Source organism: Panthera leo, chromosome D1 (genome assembly GCF_018350215.1).
Source record: "Panthera leo isolate Ple1 chromosome D1, P.leo_Ple1_pat1.1, whole genome shotgun sequence".
NCBI classification, from domain to species: domain Eukaryota; kingdom Metazoa; phylum Chordata; class Mammalia; order Carnivora; family Felidae; genus Panthera; species Panthera leo.
This window is the reverse complement of record NC_056688.1, coordinates 13229837-13249861: the sequence shown is the minus strand read 5'-3', so window position 1 is coordinate 13249861 and position 20025 is coordinate 13229837. Positions and strand designations below refer to the sequence as shown.

General features: G+C 42.2%; 1 protein-coding gene across 5 annotated transcripts in view; it reads left to right on the top strand.

The window, feature by feature from the left end:
- CADM1 (cell adhesion molecule 1) overlaps positions 1–20025 on the top strand; it is a 329962-nt gene that overhangs the window by 253178 nt on the left and 56759 nt on the right. For all 5 annotated transcript variants that reach the window (XM_042906897.1, XM_042906896.1, XM_042906895.1 and 2 more), the window contains exons 2-5: positions 9333–9479; positions 11042–11194; positions 17602–17739; positions 19669–19827. In XM_042906897.1, coding sequence (XP_042762831.1) covers positions 9333–9479; positions 11042–11194; positions 17602–17739; positions 19669–19827 — 597 coding nt within the window. The remainder of the gene's footprint in view (positions 1–9332; positions 9480–11041; positions 11195–17601; positions 17740–19668; positions 19828–20025) is intronic.

The following is a 20025-nucleotide window of genomic DNA, read 5'->3' as shown; positions in this document are numbered from 1 at the left end:
GCCCAGCTCTCCCTCTACAAAGTCGTCATTTGATCTATCCCAGGGAATAGAATATCATATTATCAGTTCATTAGCAGAGCGGTTGAGGCACAAGATCAACAGTTGGCCTTCACATTTTGTCTAAGAGAAATAATCTGTTTTGAAATGCTGGAACACCACCCAGCTTTGAATTGCTATGGAGCAGCTCAGTCTAAAACTGTTCATTTTTTTTCTTCTTTTGCCATAAACGAGCATCACAGAATCAAATCCATTGAGAAGAAACTACTTGCTTTGCCAACACAATTAGTTTTGTAAGAAGCCTCTGTCTTCAGATCGTTCTCCTCCAAAGTCCAAGTTGGATGGCGGTCGTTATTTTTTAATGAACATTTTTAAGAGCCCCCTTTCTCCCAAGAGCCTCTAAGCAGATTTAGCAGGCTTAGAAGGCCTCTTCCCACAGGGTGACTTCATTGCCGTCCTAACCAGCAAATAAAAGTGACTTTTCGACGTCGAGGGTTCTTTTTTTAATTCTCGTAAAACCTGTCTGCCGGGGGGAGTTTTTCTTCAGGGTTGGGCTCTCCTCCCTCCAAAAACAGATGCCATCTTTCTCATCAGCCAAAAGCCACAAAACCTGCCCAGCTATGAAAAGGAAGTCGTGCCGAAAACAAGTCTAGGATTTTCACCTTTCAGTGTAAAGAGCCAAACAATTCAGTGATTATTACTCTTTTTTATAGTTTATTTGTACGTTCATTTCTTTGATTGCCCTTCGTTTCCTTGATAAGCGAAATTTAGTGGAAAAGCTGGTTCTAGTCCTTAGTGGATGGCTAGGACTGCCGATAAACATCATCATAGAGGGGATTGCACCTCTCCATTTTATGGGATGCAGCAGCTTAGACCTTAAGAGTCATAATTGCTTGGCCCCTTTAGTGCTGGGGGCTCTGATTAAAAAGTCCTATTGAGCCCAGAGTCTTTTAACAGGAAGGCAGCTAATGTGATGGTTACAATTGAAATAGCACAGGCACAGACACTCTAAGTACTTTCTTTTGTCCCTGTCTTCCTTGGAAAGAGTTTTCACACCTCTAATCAATGTTTCCTTTCACACAAGAGATTCCCCTCCTATATGTAAATACCAGTTGGACTGTGCTTGACCTCAGCTCTTCAGCCCTAATGTTGAAAACCAATAGACACAAAGGTAAAAACAGCTTGATTTAAAGTTAAGACTCTGGGCGCCTTTGGTTCCGCATGGATCGGGGATCGCTCTCTTGGAAGCAAAGAGCAGAAACAGCAATTCTTGCAAATGAGGTAGTACAAGATTAAAGGATTTCATGGGGACAGGGGGAACTTAACGTAATTCTTTAAAATAACGTTTTGTCCTCTTTTAAAACCCGATGGCTCCGGTTTCTAAGTTGATGGCGGAATTATCCAAAATCTTTTTACCAGGTAAATTTTGTTGGCCTTGGATACATCAAAAATTAGCCTTGGGAACCGTGGAGGTAAAATCTGGCTGTGCTGTTTCATAGCTACCCCTTCCAAAAGCAGCTTCAAAATACAAGGGATTTGCAAGCCCTGAGATTTGCAGAACTGGACCTTTGTATAACTTGGTGTGGTTGATGTTTAGTTAGACCCTGAGCGGAACGCGTTGTGGCCAGCCATGACCACCAGCATCAGTATTCTTGGCTGATCTCCCATTATGTGCATTTTGGAGTTAAAGGTGAAATTCCATCTTTAACCCCCTTGTGGTTTTCTGAACAGTGATTGATGAACCAGATGTGATTCCCTGCAGACTTTTCAAAGGGTGGATGAAGGATGGAATTTCAGCCTTTTTTTTTTAAACCAGGCCTTTTGCTTAATACAGCTTTTTAAATTAATGTCCTTTTTTGAATGCCAAGAAAACAAAGGGAATTTCTCAGAGTGCATGCAGCCTGACACAATAGGCCTTAATTGGTGTCAAGGAGATGTTACGATGAATGGGGAAATGCCCATTTAGCTGCTAAGACTGAAAAGTGGAGCCTTGTTACGAGCTGTCATCTCAACGTGTATTTAAACTATAGCAAAACTGAAACATATTTGCCATATAGATCATAATGACTCCAAAGGAGCCATTATACTCTATTATGTAATTACATAATCAAAGCATGCATAGTAATCAGCTTTTGGAATTCAATGCTAATCAAACATACCTATAGTATGTGTTTAAGCTAAAATAGAGAGCGTTAATTTGCCATTAGTCAACTAAACAAGAATGTGTATACAGAATATTCATGAATAGCTTAATGTGGTGTCAGATGATATTTTTTTGTTTTGTATTCAGGGGAAATCAACAATTTTAATTGAAGAAAAAACCAGCACTGAGGAAGATTACTCTTTAGCTTGCCGTTCAAAAATTTGCCTCACCTTTTTTTAACTGATTATAAAAGGAGATTAGATTAAATTCGGTGTATTTTTCCTTCCAGAAGCTCAAGTGACAGGACACTAATTCTATTGTAGGAGATTCTTAATGAGATCCTGACCATCTCCATACCGTAGGATATATAGCATTCTAGATGCTACCTGTAAAACAAAGCTTAAAAAAACAAAACAAACAAACAAAAAACCTTGAGCGTCTATCACTTCCGTAATTAGAAACAAATCCATAAATGTTATTCAGAAATAGCCAAGAACAGAAATACCTTGGTGACCCGTTAGGAGATGTGGCCTCTGCTTTTGGCCGGGCCTCAGTATCTTCATCCATGAAATGAGAGCGTCGATCCCCCCGTTCCTTTCAGTTCTGCTGACCTTTGATTTCATAAGCGTTCTGTGAAGAAGAAGGGGACACAAATGAAATGTTTTGGTCGATGTTGCAGTTATTTGTGGACTCGGTTTATTCGAACTCCAGGCTTATGAGCCGTGCAGTTCGCATTCGTAATTACTTTGACCAGGAGTAGCAGTCCTTGGAACAGACAGTCGACATATTTCAACTTCACTGTTTGGGATAGCAGAACATGGACGGGGATCAAAAAGGTTAAGAGAAGCTTTGTAAACAGCAGACGGATTGAATGCTTTTGATTTTAAATAAATATTCAAGTATCCACAAAGGTTGAAGTATCACCTCTCTCTGAAATAAAGAATTATATTTATGTTGAAGTGGTCTTGCCCTTAACCTTGGTGCATGCTGATGGACTCCTCCTTTTGGACACTGGTTCTCACTGTCTCTCGTCTACACTTTGGATGACTGAAAACGTTCCTGTAATGTTTAAATGGGACTAAACTCTTTCATCAAGAGCCTTCGTGGCTTGAACTTCAAATAATTTATTTTCAAATTACTTTTACTGTAATTCTTATTAATTCAAATAGGTTTCTGATTTGATATAAAACGCTGTAAATGCAAGGAACAGTTTAATGAATTGAAAGATAGGATTGAGTCTTTTAAAGGAAATGTACAAAATATGCTGACAATAATTGCTTAGATAGAAATCAAATCTTAATGGCTTTGTTAATGATTTGTCGTGAACACTGTGTTTACGTTGACTTGGGGGAACATACGCATTTAGAAAGATTTTTTTTCCCTCTGGGTTTCAACAGAATCTTAATTTTTCTTTTCCTGAGATGTACTCATTTCTAGTGCTAGCTCTCAGAAGCGTCCCAGGAATCACCAGGCCTCTGTTGGTGATGGTTTTGTTTGGGTAGAGGTAAGGGTTGGGCACATACTTTAACATGGTTATAAAAATGGGGATCTCATAGAAAGGAGAATGGAGGAAAGCCATTTGAAACTTTAAGACACAGAGGGCTCCAGATGCCTGGGTGGCTCAGTCAGTTGAGCGTCCAACTTCGGCTCAGGTCATGATCTCGTGGTTCGTGAGTTCGAGCCCCACGTTGGACTCTGTGCTGACAGCTCAGAGCCTAGAGCCTGCTTCAGATTCTGTGTCTCTCTCTGCCCCTCCCCTGCTCACGCTGTGTGTGTGTGTCTCTCTCTCTCTCTCAAAAATAAAATAAACATTGGAAAAAAAATTTTTTTAAAGACACAGAGGGCTCACAGACTAATAAAATATAAAGTTCTCATAAACAAGTTTTTTGACTCTTTGGAAAGTCTAAACTTAGATACCTCTTAGAGGAGAAGAATTCATACTCCTGAGCCTTTAATTAGGGCAAAATTTCCAGAACTGTGGTGGCTCCTTGAAGTTAACGGCTACGTTGATCATTGGCAGGATTTTTTTTTTCAACAATCTGTATTTTTGGTTTGACTTTTGCCTATTTTGATAGACAACCTGACTGTGCTGATTTAATGTGAGGTTCAGTCTAACATATAGCAGAGTTGGGGGGGTTAAAAAGGTTTCCCTGATACAATTTTGCTACTGAAGGAGTAGGTCAGGGGACTCTATTTGCTCTTTCTCTGGGCAAACTATCTTCCCACTTAAGAGTGCTCAGCGTTCCTCAGTGTCAGAGTTTACAGAGTTGCCATAGTATAAACCAAATTCTGTTCTAACTATGACTTGCTCTTTTATTATAGACTTGACTGGAGAGACTCCCCCGGTGTAAATGAAGTGCTTTCTTGATCAACAGCCAGGCCGCGGGGGCGAGCTCTCGGTGCTGGCCAATGCCCGCCATGCACCGGTAATAAAGGCACTCTCCAGGGGCAAAGTGTGCTGAGTGCTGAAAGAGAGAAGCGGTAGTAAACAAGGTGTTTTACATTCAGGACAGTTTCTCTCTCATCTTGAAGTGTGTAATTGTGTTCTGGATAAATTATGGAAATAAAAAAAAAAAATATCAGAAGTTGCTCGTAGGGAAATAACCCTCTTTAAAGACAAGTAAATTTTCCAAGGCTGAGCCAGTAGAACCTTGGCAGCCGATCCCGATGTTGGCTGGCTAAAAACTACAAACCGTATGGGGCCAGAGAAGCTGACGGAACTGGGTTCGAACACCAGCTCCGACACTTAGCTGACTTACGCTAGGAGACTTGTTTGAATGTTTCTGGGCCTCAGGTTCTTAGTCTCTGACGTGGGGATATTGAGAACTCCAGGAGTTTGAGAGGGAAACGTGTGCAGAGCGACCAGCACAGTGCCTAGCACTGTATAGACGGGTGCTCCCTTCCCCCTTTCTCATCTGGGCTTCTGGCTTTGAGATTTGCCCCATCACCCCCTTCAGGTGGCCGTATTGTGGATGGAGTAGAATCCAGTCAGTGCTAGTGTGTGGTGTAACGCCATTTAAATAGAGCTTCTAGCAAAATGAGGTTTCAGGAAAGAATCCATGAGGTAAGCCACTTGAATAAGGGATTTGTAAGCCAACGGCACCCCCACCCTCCCTCAAGCCCTAACCAACCCCGCTGAAATGGTCTTTACTAATCAAAAAAAATTTTTTTTCTTTTCTTAGACAATGTGCTTTGTCTGTCTTGTGAATAAATGTCCTAGCAACTTCTAGTTTACTACGGGAAACTTGCTCTTGAGTGAACAGGCTTCTCCAGTGCCAGTGTTGTGTTTTTAGAAATTGGGGGTGGGGGGGGGGGTGGGGGTAGCAAATAGAGAAGTTATAGAGAATACTGTTATTGGTATAAATTAAAATCCACTTTGATTCTGTCTCCTAAACCTCACCCGTGTACACGAATTAGCAGTCAAAAATGTCTATACATGTCAGACATTGTTCCGCCCTTAAAATAAATTACCTTGCTGTTAACACCCTTATTTAATGGCGACAGTATATTGTACTTACTTGATTTCTTTTGCCCAGAACATGTGCTGTTTCTGCCTTGACAGTACATCTGCTAATTGAGTTTTAGAAAATCAGCAAGGTTTTTTTTTTTAAGTGGATTATTTAAGAAAGGCACCTATGTTGCCTGCGTGTACCCTTCTACTCCAGATCAAGTTGTGTTTTGCAACAACCTAATTGTCATGATATCTGTTTCAAGGGGAAATTTATCAAGTCACAGTGCACCCTTCTGTTTGGAAGAAATATTTGAGGCTGTGAGCAGAAATTATTTTTACCTAAAGGCTTCAGGCAGTTAAGAGTACTGACATACATATATTCTCATCACTGCCATTCACTTTCTTTGCCTCAAATAAATAGGTCATTATTACCCCGTTGCGGCCATCTTACGGCATCTCAAAGTATGGAGATCTGTTTAATATAACTGCTGTCCAGCTGATCCGTATAATTTATTGGTGATTTTTGCAGTGACGTTCTTGGGCCACCGTCAGCCAAGGCGCTTTGATCTCTTTGAGCAAAATATTTCACTATCGCTTGTAATTTTTTAACATTAGTATTATGACCATGTTAACATAGCTAGGAACCGTCATTTTCGGAGACATTGGATTTTAGGTTGGCTTTAGCAGTTACAAAAAATAACACAGTAATGATGATGGTACCGCCGTGGATTTGCAGAGCACATTCTCTGCCCGCACACACAAGGGCAAAAACTCTACCTGAATGATTTACTCAGTGACAACACAGTAAAGGGATCTGGTCTTATGTTACTTAACTCTGAGTAATAATTAAGAATGTTCAGGCTTTTTGGGGAGCCTGGGTGGCTCAGTCGGTCAAGCGACTGACTCTTGATTTCGGCTCAGGTCACTGTCTCATGGTTTGTGAGTTGGAGCCCCATGCCCCTCGCGGAGCCTGCTTGGGATTCTCTCTCTCCCTCTCTGCCCCTCCCTCCCCTTTCTCAAATAAACAGATAAATAAAAGTTAAAAAAAAAAAAAAAAAAAAGAATGTTCAGACTTTTTAACAGACAAAACTCCTCTGATTCCGTTTTATTACCTTAATTGCTTAACACACAACATCACGGTCAACTTCTCTTTGTCCCCGTCTCCTGTGCAAATGTTTGAGAGCCTTAACGTGGATGTAGACGCTATTCAGAAAGCATATACTAGCATGCCGAGGAAAGACTGAAATTAAATGGTATAGTTAGTTCCACAGAAACTGTTTTATTAGGGTCCAGTGGAACTGCCACTGACTTTAATAAGTTCCAGTACCTACAAGGTAGTGGTGAGGAACTGTAAGGCCTTGATTTATGTTGAGGGGATTAAGGCCTATCACCAGCTAGCCTTTCTTTAGGTTCCTCCTATAAAGTGAAGATTCTTATTTATGTTGGCAATAGATTTCTTCAGGTAGAGGAAATCTCTGCCCATGGCCCAGTAGACCCCAGTGGACCCCATTTGGTATTCTAATCTCCTCAAGGCAGCTCCCATGACTTAAGACCGACACAGCTTTGGAATTGTGTGGTTTCACGTCTCCTTAATTTTCTTACTGGATTGGGTTACCCCAAGGAAATTAGCGTGTTGTCCTTTCTGTACATACTCTTTCCAGGGCCGGTAAAGCCACCTTGAAAAGCTTGCTTGATTGGCAGGAATTCCCTTTTCCTTGTTCTTTTCTCAAATCTGGGACTACACCGCTCCCTCCAGCTGGCTTCTGAATTCCGTGTCTGTCCCAGTAATCCACAGAGGGAAAAATAAGCGTTCCTTTGTGGTTTTGGTTTTGGTTTTTTTGATCACGTCTTCTTTTTGTTGTTACTCTATAACATTGTTCAGCCCACTAAGCTTTCACTGCTGGATCAAGCTAGGGAATATTTACCCTCTCCGCTCACTGCCAGCCCTGGGGGCCTGCATTCGCACACCTAGGTTAATTCGGTTTACTCCTCGAGCACCAAGAATTTTTGTTTTATCTGCGGCTCTAATAATTTTGTCCTTAACCCCTAGTCCTCTCCTTTCTAATCCTCTGTCAGAGGCTGGTCTGCTTCTAGGTGGATTTGGCTTAATGCCATCTCACACCCTTCTCACACTTCCTCGCTGTGTCCTGGCAAACAAGGATCCTTCAGCAGAAATACGATAGCAGGTGGATATCCTCCATTTACAACGATTGCATCTCTACTTATGCGCGCTCTCGTGCCCTCTCTCTCTCTCTCTCTTTTGCAATAGGATTTATTTTGACCTTTGTCTCTAAATGTGACAAAGTTGTTTTGGGGTTGTTGTTTTGTTTTGTTTTGTATTTTGGCGGGAGGAGTGAATAAACCACCCTGATTTGTAATTACCTAGAGAGCTTGAGAGGAGGGAGTGTGAGCCTTCATTCTTGCACGCACACTACCCCCCAGCATGTGGAATTGCCTAATAAATGTTTGGATTTGACAACTACAGAAATGATGGTGATGAGGAGGGCAGCTCTCATTTATTCAGCTTTATAAGGAGCTAGACACAGTGCTAAACGCTTTATATTTATTACCTTTCTCAATCCTTCCAACAGCTCTGGGAGAGGGCTTTGAATTACTGTCCCCATTTTGCAGATGAGACACTGGCTCGGGGACTTGAAATAATTTACTTGAGATCATCCAGCCAAAAAGCAATCTTCCCGACCGACCTTTGTACATACCCATTGCCCATTCTGCATTTTTTGTTCCATAAGTGAAGATTAGGTATCCATTCCCCTCCCCACCCCCACCCCCCCCCCCCCCACATTGCAGCCTCTGAAAGGTTGGGACGGGGTCCTGTATTTCTATATCCTCTGCTATCCCAGGTGCAGAATTGGACATTCAACAGTTGCTTCATCTTTTGCTATTGAATTGAATTCTGCTCTCCTCCTACCCGTGCTGTGGATCCTATGGGACATTCATGAGGCACGCTGGCCACTGTCACTAATCTTAGAAGCAACAAACTAGAGCAGATCTGGAGAGAAGCCCGTATCAGTGGATCTGTAACCCTTAACTTTTTGATGTGTTCTGAAAGAGATGTTCTGAGTGGCTAGATGGGCAAGCTGCAGAAGGGGCATGGTTTGGGACTGCCTGGGGCTTTCGGTGAGTCTGGAAGGTGTTAGTTTCTGAGAGCAGAGTAACAGACTGAACTGTAAGCTCTCCCAGGATTTGATGGAGATTCCAGAGAGTCCTAGCTGGGTAGGTCCTCACTCCCACTCAGTAAACAACTGACCTGCCTACACCTTGGGAACGTCGACAGCCACTAACAAGAGAAAGTTATTTACTGAGCCCTCCTCCCCTACTTCTATTAAGTGGTCCCTTGAGTTTTCTGTGAGGCGACCAAAGAGCTTAGCTCAAGGGCGTGTGAGCTGAGGTTGAGTATATGTTTCTCCCCCACTCCATTTGTGACAGCTGCAGCTTCTTAGAAAAGTGAATTCTCTGACCTTTCCGTACCTCTCCAACACACTCCTTAACTGGTATAAGATAGCGGAAGCTGGAACGTTGGCATCCCCACTTTTGAGAGCGCGTTGACTCCAGGCTAAGTTGCATTTGGCCCCTGGATCTCTCTGGGATGAGTGAGGGAGCCACACCAGTGTTGCTTCTGGAGTCCATTTTCTAACACACTTCTTGCTTCTCATTTTAACTGAGCCATGAGCCAAATTTTAATCGATGGAAATTCTTTTCTCCTTTTTTTTTTTTTTAAAGGCGATGGACAGAATTTGTTTACGAAAGACGTGACAGTGATCGAGGGAGAAGTTGCGACCATCAGCTGCCAAGTCAATAAGAGTGACGACTCTGTGATCCAGCTGCTGAATCCCAACAGGCAGACCATTTATTTCAGGGACTTCAGGCGTAAGTTTCCATCTCAATAGTATTAGATGGCAACTTTTTTTTTCCTACATGTTGTCTTGATAAAGAGATTGCCAAGGCCTCCTTTTCTAAATTTAATGTTAGATGCTTAAAGTTTAGTCAATTCTTCAGAGGGAAGAAGAGACATGCAATCATAATCTTTCTACTTAATAGAAACTTTGAATGGTCCCTTTTAAAAGTAAAGCGGTCTTACTTTGCAATAGGAATTGATTGTAGTAATTCAAGGTGAATGCAATTGAGTCCCGGACACAACAACTCAAATAGGGTAAGGCAAAGAAAATATAGCATTCTGAAGGGTAATCTGTTTGGTTTGAAGATTGAAGTTTCCAAGGCAATCTGTGCCTATGGAGACAAAACCAAACTCTCCTATCACCATAGCCTCTGGTAGATGGAGGTTACCATGTGCTGGAACCTTACCGAATATGATATCACAGAAGGTAATCATTGAAACTCAATTGTGTATCCTAGAAATGGTTCAGATGGATGTCTGAGCTTAGCAAGACCAAGAGTCAGGTCTTTCAAAAAACTGCTCTTTGAGAACATCGGTACCTCATCAAAGCACATGTAGAGGAACGTCCCTTCCCATCTACTTGTCCCCCTCCTCCCCAACGCCCCAGAACATTCAGGAAGTGTGGAGTTGATAAACCCAAGGAGCACCTAAGAGGGTGAAGGAAGGTCAAAGGAGAGGAGCCAGTCGTTCTTAAAGTGAATTTTGGTCATTATAAATGAATCTAGCCTTTGCCAAAATTAGTAGAAGGACTTTAAAGGTGAATGTTTGAAATGAATGAAAAGCCCACAAACGTTACTTTTGTGGTGACTCTGATTTCCTACTTTATCCTCCTCTGTTTGCTGTTGTGAAGCTGAAGCTGAAGCTGAAGCTGGAAAACTGCAGGCGGGGCCTGAGGCTTTGGGAGGCCCTGGGTCGTGGGCTTCGGGAAGCTTCACCTCCAACCATACCAGATACAAAGATGCATCCAAGTTAAATGCAGATGGGATTGTTTTGTTGTAAAATGTTTTTAAATTGCTTCCATGTTGTTTTTCAAATTACTAATAATGATTTTTTGGGGGGTTTCATAATTTGGAAGCACTCTTTTTCAAGGGGAGTACATCCTAGTCCCTGGACGTCCAGAGGATCCTCACAGCCTGCCCTTCCTTCTGTTTTCATTTTGCTGAACTCCAATGGAAAATCTGATACGATTTATGAGCACGTGCTGAAAGTGACAGCAAGGAGCACATGTGCGTGTGCGTGGGTGTGGGCACGTGCCCGCACGTCTGTGTGTTTGCGCGTGCTCTTACACCCACAGGCCCCATGTGTGTCACTTTCCTTTCGGACAAGGTTATTTGTCTACGTGCAGTTATCGTTGAAGCCCAAAACAGTAATTCAGGAAGCATGAAGAAGTACCCAACAGGTGCCCAGAGACTTACTCGATTTTTCTACTCTGTAGCGGCCTTTCCAGTCACCTGACTTCCTCCTCCCCGAGGTAAGGAAAATGGATGGTCCGTCCGCTTCCTCCTAATCACTGCCTCTGTGTTTTGTCTCGCAGCTCTGAAGGACAGCAGGTTTCAGTTGCTGAATTTTTCTAGCAGTGAACTCAAAGTGTCGCTGACAAATGTCTCGATTTCGGATGAAGGAAGATACTTTTGCCAGCTCTACACTGACCCTCCCCAGGAAAGTTACACCACAATCACAGTGCTGGGTAAGAGACGCGTGGGGCGCGTCCCGGGAAACGGAGTGGGGTGGCCCTTACTACCGATGGCTTCCAGCAACAAGGAAAAGGTTAATGGTTAATGTTGTTGCTGTTCAAGCCTGTTTTAGGAAGAATCACCACCCATCTTGCTGACTTTAAAAAATAGCCTCTTTTACCAAACACTCTAAGGAATGGCAATCAGCAGTCTTTATAGATTCCATGTGTTCTTGGGCTTGAACCCTCAAGCTTCAGAAGCAAAGATCAAGAGAAGTTAGAGCCCTCCGATGAGTCACTCACCACATGAAATGTCGTTGCTTCTAACTACCGGGATTTTTTTTTTTCCTCTGTTCAGGGAAGGAGGAGATGGGCTACCACATCTCTACCCCATGGCAGAGCGCGGTTATAAAACCCGCTTAATGATTCTTTCTTCTTACATCTCATTTAATATTGTTGATCTCCTTATCTTTGGCTTTCCTCACTGCCTTGTGTATTGCTTATGCTCTAGATTATGCTGTAAAAATCATACCCCATGAACACACACTTTGCCACAAATTGCAACCGTTGGACATAAAAGAATTAAGAGTTTCTAGGGAGAGAAGGCTGATTATAAGCAAGGACTGTTGACAGGCTGCTAAGAACACCTCTAGTGAGTTGAATGTCTTCAGTTATGATCACCAGATTGTGATTTTCTGGAAATTCCCAGTAGCTACGTTTCCCTATTTATATTTTGATACAGTCAGCAGATATCCCTGTGTTGAAGATGGCCTGAGTTAGTCACCTTTTTTAGACAAAGCTGTATACCAGGGCATAATACCAGCTGATGTGGATTTTTGAAACTGAGTTTTCAAGGACGTTCGCTCTAACATGAGGCAAGATCTCTGATTTACACCTTCAGAAAGATCATGAATCAAAGTCTATTTGAGGCGGCAGAGTGCAGGTTTTCGGTGTAATGATATGAAGATTAGAAGGAAAGATAAACATGAAGGACATTTTTGCTTAGTGTGTGTGAACATATATGTATTTATGGATTTATGCGTGGAGCTGCTGCCCCATTACTTTGTTTAAACACAGCTGTAGAAGGGAAAATACATTTTTTTTTATCCATTAAACTAAAACATGTTCCTAGCACTTACATACATGTTCTCGGTAAGAGGAACACTGATTTCAGGAAGTCACATTTCATGTCAGGTCATGCAGTTTCTAACGTGGTCTGTGTTTAATGGTAGATGGCTTTAACGGCTTTCAGAGGTACATGTCTGTCTTTAATTCTAGCCTTAACCCATATGAGACCTGTAGAAATAAGCATGGAAGGATGACTATTTTGGTATCGTGCAAAATCACATACATGCACTTGAAGTTTTCTGTCCACCTCATTGTTCAGAAGTATTTGAAAACACTGTTGGCTTTTTGGAGTAAGTCATTGGCTGCACAGACTCCAAACTGACCATCCGCCCATCGACCCGTCATCGTTTCTGGCCTTTCCACAAGAGTAACAGCAACAGAAGGGAATGAACTTGCAGCATTTTGAATTTTCAGGATATTTTTCTACATATACCTTTAAACACGACTATTTCACAGAGAGAAATGATAATAACAGAGACTAGCCATCTTGCCCCACTCACAAAGCACACGGGTAAGAATCTAGAATCACAGACCTTGAAACAGACCCCACTGTTCTGGCTCATATCCTTTGTGCCTTCTAGCCTAGGTTGTTCTTAATAAAATCCCAAATGCTGCCGTTTCAAGATTTTTCCCCAAAGGTGCACATCTTTTGTTTTCAGGAGCATAGCTGGCCACAGGCAAGCAGTGACTGCCTGTCAGTTTCCAGTATCTGGTACATTTGTTCTCAGACCCACTAGATCGGGCCCGTTTGACTGAATATGCCCAGTGGTTGGGAGTCAGCACAACGGCACTAGACTTTTGAGAGGCATTTATGCCTATAATCCTTCTGGAGGTCTGATTATTCTAGAGGTAATAGGTTCCTGCTTATATTGTGTGGAAGCATTAACTTAAACATACTTGGAAGTAACACTAGTCGATGCTCTCGCTGCAGATATTATGTGTTCATTTAATATTCTTACCATTGAATTGACTGTAGGATTCTTTGACAGAGTGAGATTGTTGTCATCAGTGTTTGAGTCTTTCATATTCCAAAATCTGACAATTTTCACTGGTACTCATCTTTTCAAACCTTTTTTCTAAGGTTTAGAATTTTCAGATATTCGAATGAATGAAGAGTGATCTATTAGTCTTTGTTTCTATCCATGCTTCTCTGAAAAGGACTCCATATAGGTACTCACACGGCTGTCTACCTTCTCGTTGAGTGGAAGGCACTGCTTTAGTGCATGTGCCTATTAGTTGTTGGAAGCATTCAGGAAAACCTTCAGCATAATTCTAAGAGCTCAGAGGTGGTTATTTGTTGGTTACTATGATGCGTATTTATGTTATCCGTGTAAAAACTGAAAACCCTCCAATGATACTCTGCGTGCATTTGGGTGCCTTGTAGGATATCCATTCACTTCTTACACTTGTGTGAGTTGGTTCCTTTCGTAGTACAGGACTCTCTTTATACCAGTATTCAGGGAAACAGTGGCCCGAGAAATAGAATACGCCGCTTTAAGATAAATATAGTTACTGATAATAGTAGCTAATATTATTACAGTCCTGTCCTTTTAAGATTAGTGTTCACTCTTAAGATTCCAGGAACAGAAGAACCTAATTATTTAAAAGGGTTTGGGAGTGAGATTTCACATACTGATCAGCTTTAAGACTCCTCTTTTGTTGTAATTAACGTGTGACTCATCTTGATATTGCGGATTTTTTTTTTTAATGTTGTAGGCGTTGATGTTTATAATGAGCACTTTTATAGATTTGAGGTTAGCTAAGAAGAACCTTGACATTTCTTTGCTATTTTCTAGTATTTCCCTTCTGTGATTTTCATTCAGGTTTTCATCTGTATGCACCTCCTTACATACATCTTTGGTTATTTTCATTAATGGCTGCAGGCAGTTTTTACTAAATGTGTCTGTTTAGCGGAGCATGTATAAGTGTATTCTCTGGTTAGTAGCAGTTTCAATTCATTTTTTGTATAAATGGATTTTTATACTTTACTAACCACTTTTGTATTAGAGTAGACGTTACGGAGTTAAAGGGAGAACAGGGGACAATTAACAGACCAAAATAAACTTTAAGTTTTTCTTGCCCTGCACCATTTTTTAAGAAACACTTAAATTGCCTCATTTATATTTTCCAAAGCTTTCTTGCTTTTGAAAAAAAAAAATCAGAGAGAAGTCACCTTTATTACTGATATCAATAAACCATTAGGACTCACATGATCATATTTGATTTTATGTTTGTAAACCACACGACTCCCACTGTACTTGACTGTTTTCTTCTTCTCATATTCGTAAAGTCAGAAATCCTGGCCACAATCTTAAGAACAGTGTGGACTTGGAAAAAAAAAATCACTCCACTCTCTCAGGATGCTCTTCTCCACACTAAACGAGTCCTTTATTCTCCTGCACTGGCCCTGTTTTCCCAGACTTGGGAAATTTTCCATATGTGTACCTTAGCCGTGAAGTTAGGTAACGTTAGCTCTTCAGGAAGATAACCCTAGGAGACAGTGCTGCGTCACCCTGAAGGGTTAGGGAACTTCACGGTATATCTGCTGCAGAAGAGGAAGAGTTAGCAGGGACCATGTCAAACACTAGTAATCCAGATGAGGGTCTCTTTGCTGCCGGTCAGACTCCCAACCTCCAAAGAAAATCTAAGAGGCATTGGTAAGTATTCCTCTGGCCTCATTTATACCTGCCCTTTTGAACCAGCAGACATTACTGGTAATGTGGAAAGAGCATGCCATCGTCTCCATGACCGACTCCATCTTGCAGAGAGAATACCGCTGAAGAACACCTAGTGGCGGTTAGGAGAAGCCTGTGATGAGGGGAGCTAAAGCCGTCTTCAGGCTCAGCATGAACAAGGAGAGTGTGGAGGAAAGATACTCAGGAACACACAGAAAGCAAATACCCGACAAAGCCCATGTTGGAGGCTGGGTGTCATTGAGACTTGACAGCAGTACGTGCCGCAGCCTTTTTAACTACTCCTGGGTCTCTTCCCATCAAGATCCCCAGGTTACCACAGAGCGAGCCTTAAGGGTTTCCTCCACAAAGTTGGGCACACAAGGTGGAATGCAGCTGACTCCCTTCTGTAGCAACTTCTAGGAAAGAGAACGCTATCTATCTGCCCTCTTTGTCATGGCCGAAGAGAACCGCTTTCCTTGAGTCTCCGCTACTCAGTTTGAATTTCCTTAAACTGAGGAATATCTCTTCAGTTACGTTTCTCATTGGGAATCATCGCGTATGGCAACATCAGAAATCACTTTTAGTTTTGTCTGAACCTTGACAAGAATTCTCATTCGACTTTGATTCCTCCATCTGTAGGGGGACATTCCCGCGTCTTTTACTCTTTGGCGTTTTATCTTAGCGCCTCTTACTTTTGTTCCTCCTAGCTCACCGAGATCTTATTTTCTCTAGGCTTGGGCAGCCTTCTCCTCTGACATTTGCTCTAACAATAGCATTTTGTTTCAATATCCCTATGATACTGCACTTAGAATTGGATAGTATTTGTTGGTCCTAAACATGCAGTCTCTCTGTGTATTCTGTATCAACCATCTAGGTGCGTGATGAAAATCCATAACCGTCCTGATTGTCATCTGGCAAGAATATCTCTGTTAAGGAAATAGCTAGCTGAAGCCGTCCCATTTACTTTTGTAACTGCTTTTCTGTGTCTCTTAAAATGCTGGCAGATGTGCAATTCCAAATTGGATGTTAGACTCTCTCTCTTTCTGCTTATTTATTTATTTATGTATGTATGTATGTATTTATTTATTTATTAACGTAAGCAAGGGTAGTTTTTGGCCACGTTTAACTACTCACTTGGGCCATATCACTTGGGCAACACATCCAGTTGAGCAAATGTGTTCTTTTCCTTTTACACAGGGAACAAAGAAGAGGCCTGGGTTCGCTCTAATAGCTACCCCTCCACACACACACCCCCTACACACTGTCTTGCTGAGAAACATACGCAACATGTCTGTTTCCTTTTCCGTCGTTCTCAGTAGGAATTTTAAGGGCTTCAGTTCAGTGTAAAAGTCTTCCCGTACACAGAATTTTGCATTGGGCTGGAACAGTTGGAAATCCCAAATACGTGGTTTAATCCCATAATTTATTGAAGCGGTATCAGAGATTTATTATTCAACTTGATCATCGGGATGGCATGTTTATACATATTTAATTTCTTGTTTCTCTTCTGAGTTGAGAAACTTATTAATCATAAGTCTCAGAACTGTCTTTGCTTATTCATGGTGGTCAGGGCACATAGTCTTAGATTCACTCTACTGAATTCAGTATTCTTACTGATTTTTATTTCAAGAAGCTCAGTCTTGAGGTAAGGTTGCACCTTACGCAACGTTTCACTGCCAACTCAGCTCCATACAAGATAACGTACTTTCTTCACCATCCCCATCATCTTACATACTCTGGATTTGATATTCAGCATTGTAGCCCTAAAATATTTTATCCTGACCATCTTATTTCATATGCTCTAGTGTGTTTTAAAAAGAGTGGCTTTAATTCTGATGTATAAAGTTGACTTGTAAGCACTTAATAGTCTTGTTCACCTTTGCTGTCTAAAACCTGGAGCATGAGATTTCAGAACGTGGGAAAATGACGTGGGAAAATGCAAATTAACTGGCATTTCCTATATTACTGCATCTTCATAGCCAGTGGTTTTTTACCATGCCATCCATTGGAGGTCATGATCGCATTCTGGTGCTCTATGAATATTTTTAACTGAATGCAACTGGTTCCGAGGCACAACTTTTCTACGTATATTTATGGTGAGTGATTGTTTTAAGGGACTCCAGGTCTTTGATTCCAAAGCTGGTTGTCTTTGGAATCTTTTATATGAAGATTGAAATCCAAGGGTTGAGTTCAAGGAGAAGCAGTCCTTTCACATCCTTCCAGATAAGGATGATAATTTCAATAGAGTTTGCTCATCTTACGTTTGTATCTACTTCCTGTTCAATTTTCTAATAACCGATTGACAGCTCATCTGATACCTACATTGTTACAGCTTGGTCATTGAAAAGTTAGGGGAGTGGGAGAATGGGCATTTTTTATAAGGTGACTTTAGGAGAGAAATTCTAAACTCACAACTCGTGCATGATATGATTCACCTTGTTTGATAATGGCTTTGTACTTCTTTTTTCCCCTCTGGTAGCAGTTTGTTTTAAATTCCCATCAGGAACGTCCGTTATTTGTCTCCTCTTTTTGATAGCAGTGGTGCTAGTTTCTAATGAAAAGAAGGCCATGTGCAGAAATGGATTCTGTGTTTAAAAAGCGCACATGTTTAATTTGTAGTCCCACCACGCAATCTGATGATCGATATCCAGAAAGACACCGCGGTGGAAGGCGAGGAGATCGAAGTCAACTGCACCGCCATGGCCAGCAAACCAGCCACGACTATCAGGTGGTTCAAAGGGAACAAGGAGCTAAAAGGTGAGGCGCGGGCTGCCCCTGTCAGTGGGCACCTGATTCCTGCAAGGGCATCTACCTTTGTGGAAACGCAAGATAAATGCAAAACATGCCCCTAAAACAAAAATATCCATATAAGTGTGGTTTATAATCAATTGCTAAATGCATCTGAAGCCAAAGCCTAAGGGCACTTTATTGAATCTAATGCATATCCTCCTTAGGTGGTTTGAGGGTTTGTGGTGATACGTGTTCCTGGATATTTACTCCCAACGCTCAGAAAGAACTAGACTTATACACCAGAACTCTTTAAACTGGGAAGAAGTGTTAGAGGGGTCACTGAACTCAGGTTCTCATTTACCCTGTGACCCAGGGTGGGTCAGAACCCCACTTTCTCATGTTACACATTAAAAAAAAAATAGTCTAACAGCCTTCATGCTGAACTCCAGGTCATTCTAACATGCCTTACCGCACTGTCCGCTCACGGACCATGTGCTTTCCTGCAGGGACGGCTCTGCCAAGTGGACTAAGAATTTTATCTTCACTGTGAATCTGCAGGCCCCCCTTCTCTCATGGCACCTGTGCTTCAGTTGCGCATTTCACCAGCCCGTTCTTTTGCCAAGTTCCCAGTTTGTGACAGCAGCACAGGCAGATCCTGCAAACATCTGCCACCTTCGTCATCGCCGTGGCCACAGCCCGTCCCCTATTTGACCCTTAAGTGTCAAATGTACCCTTAAGGTACATGTCGGCATTCTTATCCCTTTCCAAGTAGTCCCCGGGGGCTAACCTCCTCTGGTCATTGGACAGAAATGCTAGCTGTGTGCCGCAGTTTCTGCTAAAATGGGGATATTAAGATTACAGATTTTATGGGATTCTTAGGAAGATGAAATGAGTGAATGTTTGTAAAGCTTGTAGCTGGTGTCTGGGGCAAGGTAAGTGCTCTGTATGTGCTTGTTAAATAAATCAGGAGTGCCAGGAAGAAAAGAATAAGCCCTTTTAGAAAGGGGATATAAAAATCTATATCTAGAAAGAGATAAATCTATATATAACGGCTTAAGTTTCAAAAAGCTTGCTCTGTTTTAATCTCCTATTTCCTAGGTATGGTTTTGGAAGGAAGGAGTTTCTCATTTCCCCTCTGCTTTTCTAAGTGAATTGAGCCATTAAATGTGTACCAATAAATACAAAACATTAAAAGAAAGTTAATGGTGCGCTATGTCCCGGGGAGTGCTGAGTTCAGGAAAGGGGCCACGTTGGCCTATTCATCCCATCCGGAAGCCTCCTCCCTCCTTTTCTGGGTGTTCTTGGACATGTCTCCCATCTGGCCCGAAGCCTGTATCTGACTTTGCTCTACCCACCGCCACTACATTTTCTGTGGTCTTCCAAAAGTCTCAGAGTTGAAACATTTCAATTACAATTTCAATTATGTAAATCCATTTAGTTACTTTCCCTCCTAATTGTTGCTGATGGGGTGGGCAGAGGGGCTTGTTTATATCTCTATTCCTGATTGAATTACTTAGGAGATTTGGATGATGTCCTGGAATTTTTAAACCGCACGACAGCCTACTAGACGTTTCAAGTTCAGATGGTTGTAGGGGTGAAAAGCGCTTCTCTTTTCCTCCTCCAAAACGCCATCAGCAGTCAGATGGCACGGTGGTTCAACTTTCAGCTGCCTTTTGGTGGGAGGTTTTAAGCTAGAAGACGCATATGTAATACAGTTAAATTAAAATAGTATATATTATGTGGGGTTGCAATACATCTTACCTACTATCCTGCAAAGTTGAAAAGTAGGAAGTTATCATTTTATCCGTGATCTACCCACAGCTTACCCTGCCCAGGTGACTTCCATCACCTTTGTTAAAATGGCGATGGTGGGGCAGGCGAGCAGTGGGGAATATATAAAATCAGGGTGATAGAAATTCACTCGACTGAGGTCTCGGTGTATCCTGTGTCCCCCAGGCAAATCGGAGGTGGAGGAGTGGTCAGACATGTACACTGTGACGAGCCAGCTGATGCTGAAGGTTCACAAGGAGGATGATGGGGTCCCAGTGATCTGCCAGGTAGAGCACCCTGCCGTGACCGGAAACTTGCAGACGCAGCGGTACCTGGAAGTCCAGTGTGAGTACCTGCCAGTGCGCTCGGGGCTGCCTTAACCAGGTACCACAGACGGCGTGCCTTGTAAGCAGCGGTGATTTCTCTCTCACAGCCCTGGAGGCCGGAAAGTCCAAGATGAAGGCCGACCAGCATGGTTCTGTTCAGGAGAAAGCCCTTTTCCTGGCTCTCAGCCACCGCCTCCTCGCTGCGTCCTCGTGGGGC